General features: G+C 39.0%; 1 protein-coding gene across 1 annotated transcript in view; it reads right to left on the bottom strand.

Moving 5' to 3' along the window:
* Positions 1 to 17,288, bottom strand: part of sardh (sarcosine dehydrogenase) — a 108,674-nt gene extending 91,386 nt beyond the window's left edge. Inside the window, exons 1-7 of the mRNA XM_051684515.1 lie at positions 17,073 to 17,288; positions 13,134 to 13,460; positions 12,558 to 12,736; positions 11,233 to 11,412; positions 8,201 to 8,324; positions 7,771 to 7,871; positions 5,445 to 5,549 (exon numbers count right to left, since the gene is read on the bottom strand). Coding sequence (XP_051540475.1) covers positions 5,445 to 5,549; positions 7,771 to 7,871; positions 8,201 to 8,324; positions 11,233 to 11,412; positions 12,558 to 12,736; positions 13,134 to 13,455 — 1,011 coding nt within the window. The 5' untranslated portion in view covers positions 13,456 to 13,460; positions 17,073 to 17,288. The remainder of the gene's footprint in view (positions 1 to 5,444; positions 5,550 to 7,770; positions 7,872 to 8,200; positions 8,325 to 11,232; positions 11,413 to 12,557; positions 12,737 to 13,133; positions 13,461 to 17,072) is intronic.
* Between the last annotated feature and the right edge of the window lie 480 nt (positions 17,289 to 17,768).

Here is a 17,768-nt window from a genome sequence, read left to right as displayed (position 1 = left end):
CTAGATTTGATCAAAAATGTTTTTTTCAAATAGTGACGGTGCTGTTTTTTACATCAGTAATGTCCTGACTATACTTTGTGATCAGTTGAATGCCACTTTGGTGAATTAAAGAACCAATTTCCTTCCGAAACAGCAAAATCTGTACATTATTCCAAACTTTTGGCTGCCAGTGTATATATAAAAGAAAAAAAAAGCACCAAAAAAGAGATCATAATATCATCATCATATATCATGAAGATATACGATAGCCTTGTGTGAGGAACAGGCCACTAGTCACTGATTATGTTCCCTTTTATTATTTTGAAAAACAAATGTGTATGCACAAATTCAAACTTGATAAGATGTAAACAATGGCTCTCAAGCATTTTATAACCGAATACAGTATAACATGCCTGAATACGTGCATGAATGCGATTTGAGAGCTAAGACAGAGGGCAAGATTCTCAGTGGAAAACTTGAAATTTCAGCATATTTTTATGGTAATTTTTCTGTCCTTTTGAAGCTTGACAAAGAAAAAAAAAGTGCCATAAACAACTTCAGAATTTCTTCTTTTGCATCCCTCAGAAGAAAGTAATATGGTTTGGAATGGCACAAGGGTAAGTAAATAAAATTTTTGGTGAATTCCTCTGTATTTTCCACTCACCAAGTACAGCCAAAATGTTGTTCCTTGGCATACTGTCTTCTTATTCCATGGCCACTTTTCTTTAATTTATCTTTTTTTTTTTTTTTTTTTTTTCTTCATAAAAGTGTTCCCTGCTTGTCACTGTCTTCACTCGCCACCACAGGGGACTGTCAATGAACTCCAAAGCATGGAATGGTAAGGAGCAGATGGTGCGAGCAATCTGACAGCTGATCACAAAAACCGAAAAAATATGTGGCCGGTGTGGAGCAGACTGCAGTTTAAAAATAAAAACTGTAGAGGCTGCATGTACTGAGAAGACCACAGCCTTCACACTGTCTCATTAAGAGTTCAGACCAGCTATTTCTAAAAACACATTTCTCAAAATGTTCACACTTTTCTTCCTTATTGAATCTCCATTTCACAGCAAGACTATTTCTTTTGTGTAGTATAAATCTGTTGACAGAGGGTGGAATTTAATGAGAGAAAGTGTTTAACGCTTGAGAGCGTGCAGTACTGCAGGTGGAAGATAATTGTGAAGGAAGTTTTCATGTAAATGTGGTCATACTGAAGAGGGACAATGGTAAACATCTGGTCTAAACCTGATCTTCTTTCAGGTACACAAAATGCAGGAGTGGCAAAAACAAAGCTGGAGACGATTTCAACACAAACACCCACACACATCCACACTGCAGACAGATATTATTCTCCCACTCAGATGCATACATATATATATATTAAAGCTGTCGATTTAACCCGTTAATCCAGTGTGATTAATTATATAAAATGGAATTAATCATGCCCCCTGATTCTGTAATAAAAAAAAAAGTTCCTGCCCACAGAGAAATTCATACTTGATTCAAGCTTGATGTACCACCTTTATGTTTTTTGTGACAAGGGATGTTGAAAACCACGTTTACACGGGACACGGTCACCGCACATTCCCTATTCATTTTCAATGAGAGAGAGGTGGCAGGCGGCTAAACAGAGGTGGCAGGCGGCTAAACAGAGGCAGCAGTCGAAGCATACTGCTTTCCAAGCTCGTTCACGAGAATCATGCCGCTTTGTTGTGCATGAATGCTTGCGGCGCACACCGCACAAGATAAAAATATTTTAGTTCTCCACGGCTGCCGCTTGTCATTGACCAATCAGAGCTGAATTTATTCACAACCAATCAAATGACATTTAGCTTTTGTATAGTCAAAAACAATACTTAGAAGAATAAACTCTATGTTTCTGAATTTCCTGACCCGTATAACGATTCTTTGAGCATTTATAGAGGCATATATAGGAAAAGAGCCTCATGAGATGCGTCGGTGTACCAGGTGAAAATAGACTACAGAAACATGTATAGCTTATGTTTGGAAGATAGATGACTGTGCGATGTATACAAATGGGCCATGGACCGTCTATATTAATACAAAAAATGGCTTATTACAATATTTATATTTATAAAAGATTTTATGAAAAAAAGTGGCATTTTATTTATGTGCAATCACTTATATGAAAACTAATACAACATTTATTCATATTTACAGTCAGTAACTGAGCTGAAGCAGTAGGGGGCATTATTGCACTTCTACTGGCACGTTTCGCACTGCTTCTTGTATGAATGATAAATGCCTGTACACACGAGAGCCAGCAAGAACGCAAGCGAAGCCTGCTACCCACCTCGTCCCGTGTAAAACCGCCTTTATGTTTAATGATATGGACATACTGTAAATGGTATTTGACAACATGCTGACCTGTACAGCCACCTTTTGCATTGTCTAATCAATTCACAATAATGTAATGTCTTTGCATTTTTATACAAGTTATATTATATTAAAGATCCACTCAGTATTTTTTTCTTCATTAAAAAAGTTTTACTCCTAAAGAAATTAATAGTAATTTTGAAACACGTATATGAAATCATGTACACTCACATTGAAATGAAGACTAGTCATATCAGTAACCTTATAAAAGCTGTTTTATTTTACATGGAGAGGGTCCCCACATGGGGTGGCCATGTTAGAAACACATGACCAGCCGAATACTACTCGTTTAATCTCAGTATCCATCCTGTTATTGGACACTTTCACCAATGGATTAAATGAAACATGGCTGACTGTAAATAGTGAGTTTCTACTATCGGTAACTGAAAACTATTGTGTTAGAATGATGCAGCATCCAAGCCACTAGATGTCAGTGTAAGTCCGAGACAACAAACAAAAAATTACTGAGTGTACCTTTAAGTATAATATACATATAATTCTTTTGATTATTATATATTGAATTATCTTTATTTAAAGGCCATTTTAAGCGAATATTGATATGTCCTAATAATACTATTGTTCAAACTTAAGGTTATAGATTTAAACAAAAAACACACTGAAGTATTAAACTTCAGTGTGTAACTTGTCCCGCACAGTTTGTGCTACGGACACAAATTATAACTCAAATCACGCAGCTTGTTAAAGAGAGGTGTACTGTTATACTTTTCTAAACAATCTGACTGACTTACAATCAAACTTTTGTTTGGCAGATGATAACATCTAAATCCCATAGACAAGGCCTGCCCTGATGAATGAAAGTGTGAACTACACCAGTATGCAGAGTTTGGTCAATCATAACAGAGATCATTTACATGTAGAAGACTTACCGTAAAAGGTACTGTAGCAAAACAGCCTGTTTATTTCAAAGGGACAAAGACGGCTTTGAAAGTAATAAAACAGAACTCAGTGAAGGAGGAGGAGATAATACTTAGAGGCACTAGATACAAACACAATCACACAGACACATTCACACTGACCACAGATTAATTAAAAGGCTTGTGTCTCTGATACTATGTCATGCACTGCAAAAAACTGTACATACCAAGAGCTGACACAAACGGTAAGATAAAAAAGGCTATGTACACACTGCATCTAAATGCGGTTGTCACTTCACCTTTCAGTGCATAATCCTATTCTGAACAGACACAGTTTAGTAATTTAATGGAGTAACAACCGTGATAAACTCCCGAAAAATTCTGGTAAGGACAAATGCATTTTCATTAATTCCACAGATTGTACAGAACTGAACTGAACAGCTAGTTGTTAACGACTTGATTACTAGAAGGGATGTGCACAAGTAATCGATTAATCGAGTACTCATTTTGCACCAGCTCGACTATTAACAACACTACTCGAATATAGCAAATTAATTTTCCTTTGCAAAACTGACTGAATTATAATGCTGAATTATACTGTATTTTCCCTCTGAATTTCGTAAACAAGTCTTGCAGTTACATTTGAGGCCACTGGGGGCCGCTGTGGATATGTGTCGCCAAGGTTTTGGACGAGAAACGGCAGCATTTGCTTTCACGTAAAGCCAGGTTATGTTTAGAAGGTCACACCGTGGCAGCTTAAGTCTCACTAGAGTCTCAGTCGATGTTTCTAAAGTTAGGTTAAGATATAGTGTTAGAGTAAAGCCCAAAGTATACTCCGGTCAGACGCAAATGCTAGCCATCTGCATACAGGACGCGTGATGCAAATTTCGTTATCAGCAGGGTGCTCTAGCACTGAAAGGCCCGATTTTTCTAACTGAACGTACTATGAATGCGCAGAATTATTTGTACTAATTAGAGTGTCCAAAGGGTGGCAACACTCTCAGTTGAGACGTTGCTGTCATGAGAAGCGCTAGAAGATGATGTAATCGCTGGTTAACAATAGGAGATGAAGGTGAAAAAAAAAAAAAAAAAGTGGATGCACATATCAATAGCGTGTATGTGAGAAGGTCCGGAGACACCTGCATTTGAATTACTCGAGTTTGAATGAATATAAAGCGATCTTTATATGTCTAAACTCCTGAATAGAAATAGTCCAGTATCTCAGAGCAGATGTAACGCATGTGCCAACCGCCTGTGTATGTGCTCAGTCAAATTAAGTATACTTTGAAAGGCTGTGCACTGGACTGTACGCAGATGCCAAGAGTACCCTTTGGGCTTTAAGTTAGGGTTAGTTTTAGGGGTAGGAGTAGTGTTTCTGTGGGACTCCAAATAAACATAATAAACACAGCATGTGAACAATGCATGCGGCTCTTGCGAGACTTTCTGTAATCAAGCTAGAGTGCTTGACTACAGAACTTCTCAATAATGCCCATCCCTAATTAATAGCGTGTGTGAGATATGATAATAATAGGTGATAGTATGTCTCTGCAGAGTAATACTTCTATGGTCAAAAACAGCGAACACCAAACAGGTTAAACGGCTACTACTCATGTTTTTTGTTGACAAGTGCGAGACACTGAGGCGTCGCTATGGTTATCTCTTGACAATCATCTCAATTTCTAGAAATAAATTCTGTGTTACACACACACAGAGAAAAAACTTATTTAGGGAATCACTACCACTTTTAAATGTGGTTGTCACTCCCAATAATTTGCAGCGTGCACGTGGCAAATAAGACCTCAATTATGCACACACACACACACACACACACAGCAGTTCATGAAATTTCTCTGACTCACACAAATGCTCATGAGAAAGCCCATGCACAGATTTACTGAAATCTGGGTAGGGACTTATGCACACAGAACACTTAAAACATAAACAACTATGGGGGAAAAAAATTGTAATTGATAATGTACAAACAACCGGTCATTATTGCAAAAGAAACCTCAACACAGGGCTTTATTTTTTGATAATGACCAGATGACTGCCCATTATTCAGCTCATTACATGACTACTATGTGAAATATTCATTTAAGTTGAAATTATTTTACTATGTGAGAACAAAGAGGGTGCTACAAAAAAAAAAAAAAAAAAAAAAAATGAAACTGGCTAAACATAGTTATTACAACTTACATCATCCCAGAAAATTGGGTTCTGTTCATAGCCTCCGACAGAGAGTGCATCACCTTGGAGACGGAGGTAGACAGATGCATCGTGGTCCCTGACGTTGGGCATGTTCTAGAGAAAAAAAGACATTTTTAAACATGGTTGATTTTTTTATAACAACATCACTTCAAAGGTTCGCAAAAGAAAAGCTCATAAATGTCAATAAAAAAAAATTAAAAGGGTGGATAAAATCTTTTGTACCAACCATATAGCATTACTAAACAACACTATTAGATTTCACTGCATGCTGATATAATCACAGTGTAGAGTGATATGTCTACTGTGTATTTTAATGCTTGTTTGTGGGCTTAATATTTGTTTTTCTCTGGTCAACATGATTTCACAATCTCTCAGGAGCAAATCACTCTATCAATTTTACCACCACATTGTGTGGTTGACAAATATTTCATCATTTCAGTTTAAAAGATGACACAACATGCATCAAACTAAACACAGAGTTGCATAATACATGCTGTGGCTTTGAGCTAAGTGGTTAATCCACAGCCACTGTTATGTTTTGCCACAGCAGGAAGAACACTCTGCTTTTACAGAATGCAGTAGGACTCACCATCGGGCAAAAAGACAGATTAAACCGAGAGCAGAGACAAAAGTTAGAAGAGATGGACAGACACAACACAGTGAATCTGGCTTAAGACACAACCGACTGTTTACTGTACATTAATGGCCTGCCAAGATGCATTAGGCTGTCAGTCAACACATTATAGCTTTGTAAGATAGGGGGCCTCAGTGGTAAAAGACGCTGGCTACCACCCCTGGAGTTCGCTAGTTCGAATCCCAAGGCGTGCTGAGTGACTCCAGCCAGGTCTCCTAAGCAACCAAATTGGCCCGGTTGCTAGGGAGGGTAGAGTCACATGGGGTAACCTCCTCATGGTCGCTATAATGTGGTTCGTTCTCGGTGGGGCGCGTGGTGAGTTGAGCGGTGGATGACGTGAAGCCTCCACACACGCTATGCCTCTGTGGCAACACACTCAACAAGCCACATGATAAGATGGGCGGGTTGGTGGTCTCAGACGTGGAGGCAGCTGGGATTCGTCCACCGCCACCCAGATTGAGGCGAATCACTACGCCACCATGAGGACTTAGAGTGCATTGTGAATTTGGCATTCCAAAAAATAAATAAATAAATAAATAAATAAATAAATAAATATATATATATATATATATATATATATATATATATATATATATATAGCTTTGTAAGTTAACTTTGTAGTAGTAGTCCTCACAAGTGTTTAACATAAACAGTGACTATTCCTGTATATGTGGTTATTCATAATAAAAGCACATGCTCATTTTTTCCTGCTTTTCTCATTGCTTTCTCGTTTAAAGGAATAGTTTAAACCCAAATTTGAAAAATCTATCATCATTTACTCACCTGCATGTTGTTCCAAACCTGTATGACTTTATGTGGAACATAAAAAGAAAATTTGTAATGAATATTCCGGTCTGTCTTTTCAACACAATGGCAGATTATAGGTACTCATTTTATGAGAGAAGCGAGTTCACGGTGGCACGTATGTTCACGTGAGAATTTGCATTGTTTTAGCGCTAAAGATTGCAAGTTCTTGCGTGAACACGCATGCCACTGTAGACTAGCTTCTCTCATAGTGCTCATGGATGTGCAGCAGGCCTCAAGATATTCATTGAAAAATGACTTACATTATGGGTTTGTTTCTCAACAAAACCTATTGTATGTCTTCTGAAGACTTGGAATATGACGCACAAGCACAAATTTCTCAGCTCTTCTGGTCCACACAATGTAAGCAAAAGGGTGCCAAAATTTTTATTTGGGGGGGGGGGGGGGGGCAATATATTGCGGCCCCCTTCAGCTTATCGTGGCCCCCTTTCACATATCACTGCCCCATTTCGAGACTGACCCACCGGGAAAAGTGGTTCTCCCGATGGCCAGTCTGCCTCTGCACACACCTTTCATATCACTTCTGAAAATATGGATTAAAACACTAGAGTCGTAAATATTACTTTTATGCTGCCTTTATGTGCTTTTTGGAGCTTCAAAATGTTGGCACCCACTCACTTGCATTGTATGGACCTACAGAGCTGAAATATTCTTTTAAAAATCATAATTTGTGTTCTGCAGAACAAAGAAAGTCATACACATCTGGGATGGCATGAGGTGCGTAAACAATGTGAGCATTTTCATTTTTGGGTGAAATATTACTTTAAGAACAGAAGTTGTTAGGTTGTTTCACACAATACTAAAATGGACAGCATGCAAATTTTACTAGCTGAGCTTTAAAAACTAGAAGGTTACCTGAATTCCCTCGATTCTCTCTGTGACGACATAAGCATGGTGCATGGCTATCAAAGGAACATTCACACCTGCCATTTTACCCAGCTTAGTGGCCCAGACACCTGATAAAAGTTTTATATAAGAATTATGTTGCATCATGTGATAAACTAATTATCGATTGGCTAAACAGCAAATTATATCATGATCTTTTGCAATGTCTGATTACCTTATGTTGTAAAGTTTAAAGGTCAGTGAGGCAAGAATAATTAAATAATGGCTATTAATTGTAAGAGTGAATTATATAATTAAATAAGAGGTGATATGTGACATCAGTCAATAAACAAAGTTTGCTTTTACAAGAGTATATGGTTGAGCTATCTTGAAGATGGCATTTCACTTTCATTGACTGCCCTCTGCTGGTGGAGACATGGCAAGTTTGTGTTATTCTGACCTGCACAGTTGACCACACAAGGTGTTTGGATTATCCCATGAGGAGTTTCAACTGCTTTCACTCTCTTCACTCCCAAATCATCAGCCTTCACCTGGATACCAGTCACTGGACAGTTCTCGATCACCTATAATCAAAAAAGGTTATTCACTGATTTTACTAATGTGCTTCATACATTCAGTCACAGCTTAAACCATACCACTGACCAACTGTACAGTAATTCACTCAGAGATATAAGCCTCAAACCATCCTGTTCCATCTCATCTCGATTCTAAAAATACATATAAAAAAAAACACTGTGCCCATTTTAAAGAATGTCACAATCATTTTCCATATGATAGCAGTTGATAGTTTAAATTTGATATGAGAGTAAAAGAAATGACATTAATTTTAGTCTGTTCATCATAAAATGTGATTGTATGCCGTCAGAAGACTTGGAATATGATGTACAAGTCGCAATGACTAGTTTTAGGACACTTTTGGGTGCTTTAAGCTTTCAAGTGAATCAGTATCAACTACCATTGCATGGAATTCAGCAATCAAGACATTCTTTAAAATATCTCCTTTGTGTTCCACAGAAGAAAGTCATATGGGTTTAGAACTACATGAGGGTAAGTAAATAATGACAGAATTTCCATTTTGGGGTGAACTATGCCTTAATCATGGCTCACAGTGAATAGGTTATTTCTGCAGTGGTGTCAGTAACTAAAAACGTTTGCTTTTGCGTGATGCTGCACCTCAACCCTTGTTGCTGCAAAAGCTACTGTATGTTTAACGCTATCTGACAAATGGAGCATGGAATCAAAGCACCGAAAGGTAATTACACTCCATGTACAAGATAAAAAAGGCCTACTCATATTTTTCAGTACTTAATGGATAACTTTATTCTGATAGAGAGGCAATGAGAGTTAGTGTTAAGAGTTATAATTAATTAAAAGAATTAACAATTAAAATAAACTCCATGTTTCTAATCTTAAAAACAATTCTTTGGTCATGATGCAATTTTTTTTTGTCCAGATCTATTAAATGATTCAAAAATACTCAAAAATGCAATTCACACAAAACAGTTACTCGAATACACCTCTTCGATGACAAACATATTTTCAATTACTGATTTCTAAGTAATTTTGATATTTTTTCTGGGGCTTAAAATAAAAAAATGTCATGTGGTGTAACCGTACAGAGACAAATAAAAATGAAAAGCTGAAACTCTTGAAAAAAGAAATGTTGGCATTACTAGTGTAGAATAATCTATTATAAATACTTTTAAAAAAAAGCAGTGTAACAAATACATTTAAAATATGATTAATATTTGAAAACTTTTGTCCATCAAATCAAAGTCATAAAGTGTAACAAACATGTAGGTAGCCATTCCATTGTTTAAGTTGACAAAAAACAAAGAACCCTTTAGACCTTCAAGACTGAGTGTGAATCAAATATTTTGAAATTTTTATGAAAAGGCAAATTTTTTCAACATTTATTTATTGTGTAACCCTGAGAAAACTTCTTGATATTATTGACACAAAAATGTATGATATTTAAAAAAAATAAAAATTACCTTGAAAAAAGTTTTTTTTTTTTACTTTTTTTAAAACTAATGATTAAGTTGTTGTGACGAGGAGGAGTGCGTGGTCGGGCCGTAACGATGGACGCCCAGCGCTGAATCAGCCCAATCAGCCGGGAGAGGGATAAAGAGGAGCCGGGGACACCAATTCGAAAGAGAGAGGCACGCGCATTGCCACGCTGTGTGTGTTTTATGTTATGTTTAAGTTCCTTTGTGTCATTAAAAAGTTTATGTTGACTGCTCAACCGGTTCCCGCTTCCTCCTTGTCCATCCTATGAACACCTTACATTGGTGCCGAAACCTGGGAGGGAGGAGGGATGCGCTGTCGGAGAGCCCTCGCTGCTGATAGAGGGTTGCGACGTCGAGTAAGTACGTTCCGGTAGTACTGGAGCGGTTCGCCAGAAAGTGGAGCTCGCTGCCATCCGCCAGGGGGTGGAGGAGCCGCTGCCGGTCGCCGGGATGTGGAGCAGCCGTTGCCAGCTGCAGGGATGTGGAGGAGGCGTTTACGTCTGCCTGGAGGTGGAGGAGCCCACTGCCGTCCACCAGGAGGCGAGGTCCAGTGCCATTGCCTGGCGTTGCGGAGGACCGCTGCACAGCTGGCTGAGGACCAGTTGACGGCGTGTTCGGGGACCGGCAAGCCAAGTTTTTTTCTCTCTCTCTCTCTGTCTCTCCTGCTAGCTCTTTCCTTCTCCCCTCTCCCTCCCCTCATCCTATTTAGATTCCCAGGAGGCGGGGAAGAACGGCAGGCGGAAGGACGGCCGAAAGGGCAACACCTCCCCTCCAGGAGGGGGTAAGTCAGGCCAGAATCGGGCGTTGGGGATATGTGACGAGGAGGAGGGCATTGCCGGGCCGTAACGATGGACACCCGGAGCAGAATCAGCCGGGAGAGGGATAAAGAGGAGCCAGGGATGCCAGTTCGAAAGAGAGAGAGACGCACGTGGCCGCGCTGTCTGTGTGTTTTATGTTATGTTTAAGTTCCATTAAGTTCCAGTGTCATTAAAAAGTTTACATTGACTGCTCAGCCGGTTCCCGCCTACTCCTTGCCCATCCTATGAATACGTTACAGCTGTATACTTTAATTCTTTCCTTAATGGTTACACCGCAATACATTTTTGAAGTTATTAATTTATTCTTGTTTGTTTTTTTTTTTAGAAAATGCTATGAATGTTTTTCAAAAAAATTTTGACATCAAATTGGACACAAAGATTACATTTCTGAGAACTTGACATGTGTGTTTTAAACTAGATTTTTAAAAGATTTCTAATTTGTATCACCTAGTAGAACAACCTTATTTGTCAATGATCCTCTTCCTTTTTCCTCCAAACCTAAAAACGTCACTCAACATTTTTGTTTTTCAGCTTTGGGCACATTAGCACTGTCTACATACTGTTATTCTTTCTCCTGTGACTCATATTTACATTACAGAATAATTCAATAATCAAAAATAGTAAAGAAGCTCACGGATACGTACTGTGGCTCCCCGTGCAGTAGCTGCTCTTGAGAGGGTGGTGCAGGTGCCCGCTGGGTCCATGGTGCCATCTTTAGGAACGTAGAGTGTGCCATAAAGATCTTTCACATTCATCAGAGGATACAGCTCTTTGGTCTCAGCTGGCGACAGGACATATGACTCAATGCCGTAGGCTTTACCCAGCTGAAATGGAAAAACACTTTACATTTTATACATTACTACATAACCCTATGGAATACTTGATTCTGATTGGTCAATTGTAGCATTCCGAGGTTAAATATTTTTATATAATGGCCGTTAAACTGTAGAATTGACAGCTGTCCCAGGTAACAGATTTCCTACATAGCAGTGTTTGTTTTACATCTCTCATATCACTCTACTGTCTCTCTTGTCATGTGATCAAATATTTTTAACTCAAATCAACATTTCATATCTTATTTACAGTATGTATTTGTAGTAATCATGATGCAATAAGTATGATAATGTACGGTCATTATCGATGGAAAATAAACCCCTCCGCTTTGTGTCCAGATCCTGATCATCCTTTCTAGGTTTAGTTTGTGATAATGAACAATTGACTTGACATTATCCCTTACATATTTAACATTATAAAAAAAATGGGGCCTGGGTAGCTCAGTGGTGGCTACCATCCCTGGAGTTCGCTAGTTCGAATCCCAGGGCGTGCTGAGTGACTCCAGCCAGGTCTCCTAAGCAACCAAATTAGCCTGGTTGCTAGGGAGGGTAGAGTCACATGGGGTAACCTCCTCGTGGTGGCTATAACGTTGTTTGTTCTCGGTGGGGCGTGTGGTGAGTTGAGTGTGGTTGCCACGGTGGATGGCGTGAAGCCTCCACACGCGCTATGTCTCCGTGGCAACGCGCTCAACAAGCCACGTGATGAGATGCGCAGGTTGATGGTCTCAGACGCGGAGGCAACTGGGATTCGTCCTCCGCCACCCGGACTGAGGCGAATCACTATGCGACCACAAGGACTTAAAAAGCACATTGGGAATTGGGCATTCCAAATTGGGAGAAAAAGGGGAAAAAATCCTCACCCCCCCCCCCCCCAAAAAAATAAAAACATAAAAATCATTAACAATTATCACGAAGTTAATCTGACACATTTATATGTAAATGCCAAGCTCAGCATTCAGTAGTTTACAATGGACTTTCAAGACAAGAATTATTTGTTGATTTCTAAATAGGTCATATTATTATTATTTTAAATGCCAACATTGATTTTCTGCTCAAGACTAAAAAAAAAAAACCTTTTTAGTAAAAAAAAAAAAAAAAAAGTCTTTAATTTGTGTGGTTTAGCATATGTGACATACCGACATAAGCCTTTTATACTCGTCCAATCGCTGCTTGTTTGAAGCAATGAACAAGCCTCCATTTTGGATCCAGCCCGTCTCAAGGCCCGTCTCCTCCTCTAGTTCTGAGCTAATCACATTGCGCGTGTGAGCCAACAGCTCCACCTCAGTATCACTCGGCCTCAACTGCCACAAAAGTCCTGTGAAAGGGTAGAAGAATTAGTTGCTCATTCAAACTAACACACAAAATGCAGGCTGGGTCATGTACAAAAGTAGTACCAGCTAAGATGAGGTGCAGCTCATTTGTATTTGACAAGCTTTAAGGACTAAGCCCAAAGACTTTGATTTGGCTGTGACTCAATTCCTATACAATCTGCTCTAAAAGCCTATTCATTGAGAAAACTCTTGAACTGTGCAAATGGGATATAAATCCAGATTTGCTGCCTAGATTCAAGGTTTCCCTTGGACTTCACAGAATTTACAACAATCATCAATAATTAAACACAAAATATATTTTTTTTAAATGCAAGAAACTAAACTCAGCAAACTCTCTGATCACAAAGTGCACACTGAAAACCACTTCTATCTCTTTTATACCTGCTGTGTGCCAGGTGGTGCCAGCAGTCAGTCTGTCCCTCTCCAGCAGAACAACATTGGTCATGCCCATTTTACACAGATGGTAGAGGGTCTGGCACCCCAGGCTTCCTCCACCAATCACCACAACATCTGCAGACTTTGGTAGGGGTTTGGTGGGACCGCTGAGGCCACCCTCCTGTTTGAGGGTCTTCTCATAGGGAACGCTCTTCTCAGTGGTCTGCGTAGACTGGGAGCTATAACAGCGTGTGATGGCACGACAGAGGGGTGAGAGGGGATGCCGGCATGCCATAACCCTCCACACTGTAGCTCCTAAGAAGGCCATAGCCCCTAAACCATTATGAAACCATAAACACAAAACATTATTACATAATGATCATGGCTTGTAAAGAAGTGCCCCAGGGTTCAATGCTAGGCCCACTTTTGTTTTTTAAATAGCTTAGAAAAGAACAGCCCCAATCCCAACCACAGTTCTGGTTATTTTCCCTTAGTAACATTCTAGATGAGAACTCTTAAGAGGAACGGGACAACCAAGGAGACTTTCCCCCACTTGCATTCTCACTAAAGTAACCCCCGTAGTGACGTCATCAAGAATCAACCATTTTTCTTGTAACGCTGATTGCACACGCGATTCAATAGCAACAAAATAATCAACAACACCGTCAGAGGACGCTGGGATTAGAGCTGCACTTTTGTTAGGGCTGTTTAACACAAACTTTGGCTGCATCTGAAAATGTAGGCACTAGGCAGCTGCCTAATCAGTTAAAGGGATATTTTAATTTTTGGATGAACTTCGCTCATCATTTACTCACCATCGTGTCATCCCAGGTGTGTAATGTATGACTTTCTTTCTTCAGCAGAACACATTTGAAGAAAAAAAGAAAAATATCTCAGCTCAGTAGGTCCTTAAAAGGCAAGTGGATGGTGATTCGACTTTTGAAGCTTCAAAAATCACAGACAGTCAGCATTAAACATCATCCATATGGCTCCAGTGGTTAAATTAATATCTTCTAAAGCAATACAATTGCTTTTGGTCCAAAAAAGATCAATAATTAAGTACTTTTAATATTATTCTTTTTTTTTATTTATTTATTTATTTTTTTTATAAACCATCGCTTCCTGTCAGCAGCAGAATACGCATTCACGAGAGCGCGGAGTTCATGTGGTCTCTCGTGACTTATTTGCATTGGCACGTTACGGACGTAATCTCACTTTTTCTCTCTGTTGAGATGGTTGAGATGCATAAATGGTGCACACAAACGCACCATTGTCAGTAAACAAACAGATACAAATACAGAAATAAACCAAAACCAATGAAACTTCTGTACAGCGTTCCTCCTACTCAGTTGTAAACAGCGCTGCTCTTCTGGGTGTGTCACACGTGTGTCAGTTCTCGCATGAACATGCCAGTGCAATTAAGTCACATGTGCATACTGTTGCTGAGTCGATGGATGACGTTTATGCTAACTGTCTGCTCTTTTTGGAGCTTCAAAGTCTGATCCCCATCAACTTGCATTTTAAGGACCTACTGAGCGGAGATATTTTTCTATTTTTCTTCAAATGTGTTCTGCTGGGGGGAAAAAGAAGATCATACACACCTGGGATTTTCAATTTTGTGTGAACTAACCCTTTAATGGTTTAACCGACAGTGTTTTTGGATGAATGGAACTCTTAAGAAAACTGGTCTCTGAACAGTTTAAAAAGCATCCTGCCTCCTTATAGTCTCCAAAGGCAGCATTTTCCAGTTTTCGGACGCAGCCTGTGTCTTCAGGTTACAGTTTGGTGCGTGAGCGGACAACGTGTTGAAAATGCACAACAAACCTATTTATCAATGCAATCTTTTACAATAAAGGCTTTTATGACTCAACATTAATTACTGTACTGAAATACTCATTTACTTACAGACGTCTTTACAAACATGATAAACATATTATTTATAGCCGTAATCCCAAGAAAAATTCAATGTAGTAATCCAGTAATCACTTTATTTTCTGTACAGTCACACAGTACAGATGCAATGAAAACTTAAAGCGCATCTCCCGATGAAGTCCCACATACACACATATGTGAAACGGGTGATCTTCTTTGGATACTTTGTTGGTTTTATTTTATTTCTGTTAAGGGAATTATAAAATTAGCGCAATTCTCTGAGTAGCAGGCTAGCAGTTAGTTTGTTTACTAATGGTGGCTGTGGACTCCTCTCCTATCTCAATGCTTTGTGCGTCATAGGTTTTTGACCAATCACAGGCTGCAGCACCTCCCACAGACCCTCTACGCCCCAAAAGTATCTACCCCAGAGTGGGAGCCAAAAATGTCCTCTAAAACAGCTTAGAGGAACTATAATGCCTCAGGTGCGAAGATGACACAAAGGACTAGTCCCAGGGAAAAGTACCTAAAACTGGTTTTAGTACCTGCAGTGGGAAAGGGCCTAATGTTCCCACGTCTGCTTTACATTTTAAAAAGCATACAAGGGTAAGGGCTTTTGTGTTTTAAATACATTTTTGAGTGCAGAATAATCAAAACATACAGGCTTTTCTGACTCCACAAAATTACGAACACAAAAGATTTTTACTGAGTAGCTGACATAAACATGACAAGAACAGTAGTTCACCCAAAAATGAAAAATTCTCTCATAATTTACTCACCCTCATGTCATCCCAGATATGTATGACTTTCTTCTGCAGAACACAAAGATTTTTAGAAGAATATTTAAGCTCTGTAGGTCCATATAATGCAAGTAAATGGTGGCCAGAACTTTGAAGCACCAAAAATCACATAAAGGCATCATAAAAGCAATCCATACACTCCAGTGTTTTAACCCATGTAGTGGTGTAATCAAGCTTGAAATCTTGATTGCCAAGGAGACTGCTCATGTCAAGATTAATAGTGAAATATTTGTTATATTCTGCCTTGTTCTCTCCCAAAATCAGTTAGATCGATTCAGAAGCCATGGATTAAATCACTTGAGTCTAATGGATTACTCTGAAGCTCGAAAAAGCACATAAAAGCAGCTTTAAAGTTTTAGACAGCATTCACTTGCATTGTATGGACCAACAGAGCTGAGATATTCGTCTAAAAATCTTTGTGTTCAGCAGAAGAAAGAAAGTCATACACATCTGGGATGGCACGAGGGTGAGTAAACGTTGAGGAGTAAACGATGACAGAACTTTAATTTTTTGGTGAACTATTTCTTTAACATGTATTTTACCATTTTAATTACAATTTTAACAAGATTCTAGGTTAAAAAGAATATGAATGTATAAGGGAAAGTGTACTAAGTGAGGTGCTATAACTGGTCATGATTTTACGTTTTCTACCATTATCACCTTTTTGCATATTTGCCATTCTTTTCAATCATCCTGCTGCCTGACAAGCGAAACTGGTCATGTACATATATTCCATGAAATCTCAATTAATAAGAGGTCATAAAAAACTGCTTGAATAATAATAATCATGCAAGAATCATATATTTTTTTTTTATGGTTTTAGAAGTATAACATACGTCACACAGCTGTCACAGCTTGAAATGTCAACTTAACCCTTTATGGTCAACACCATAAAAATGTGGTTTTAATTTTTAAATACCTATTTGTTTTTTTTGTTTTTTTTGCTTTTTTTTTTTTTTTTAAGCCCCACATGGAGAATCTGTTGCAAAGTCTGACTGACTATGTATTGCTTAGTTTTTTGCTTTTTCACTTTTGCAAACCAAAAACGTATATACTCATCCAGTAGAAAACTACATGAAGAGCAGCAAACGTGGAAAAACAATCATCTACATTTCAAATACACATGCAGCTGGCAACATTTCAAACATGCATTAGATAACAGGTCTGAAACAAACGTAAATCAAACAGTCAGCGTGTTAAGCAGGTCAGTAGTACAAGTAGTAGTTGTTGTACTCTGTTAGTGCTACCCACAAACAATAAAAACACAAACACTTACTGAAAGCGTGGATGCCCTCTGTTTATGAAACGCTTATGTAAAAGTGCGACGACCCAACCGTTAGATACGATAAAAAAACAAAGTCGTACGTGGTCAAATATGGCTGTTTGTTCACTTTGCATGTGGGACGGACACAGCTGTGGTGAACTTCAGAACTGCAGATGCGTGAATGAAACTCAGAGAGCGCTGTTAAACCAAATGTCCTTCTAAGCCGTGGGTTGCTCCGTGTTTTTAACACTCATACTTTGGGGTTGTCAGGTTTGTTAACGTTGTAATTTGCATATTTACGAGGTTATTCATTTATTGGACAAGTTCAGAACGTGGGGGCGGAGGGCCGAATAACTCGCTGCTGCACAGTGCACAGAGTTGCCTGCTTGGTCTTGCCTGTCCGTGAGGTCTCAGTGTCATCTTTGCTTGTTATTTTTAACTTTCCATTAGACAACAAAACTAATCAATGCGCTGAGGCAGTTTATGATTGGTTATTTGTTGCTAAACAACTCGCCATAGCATGCTAAAAGTGGTCTCCTCGCCAACAAAGGCTGTTCAGAATAGCATACTAAAGGTCCCATACTACTATATACGGCAGAAAGAGTAAGAATAGCATGGTATGCCGAACTAGGTCAAAAGGTGAGGCTGTGTTTCAAAACCTAGTGAGCTGCCTACCTAGAGGGTACAAAAATGTTGTCTAGGTACTAC

Source organism: Myxocyprinus asiaticus, chromosome 42 (assembly GCF_019703515.2).
Source record: "Myxocyprinus asiaticus isolate MX2 ecotype Aquarium Trade chromosome 42, UBuf_Myxa_2, whole genome shotgun sequence".
Lineage (NCBI taxonomy): Eukaryota > Metazoa > Chordata > Actinopteri > Cypriniformes > Catostomidae > Myxocyprinus > Myxocyprinus asiaticus.
The sequence above is the reverse complement of the archived record's forward strand: the minus strand, read 5'-3'. Positions and strand labels throughout refer to the sequence as shown.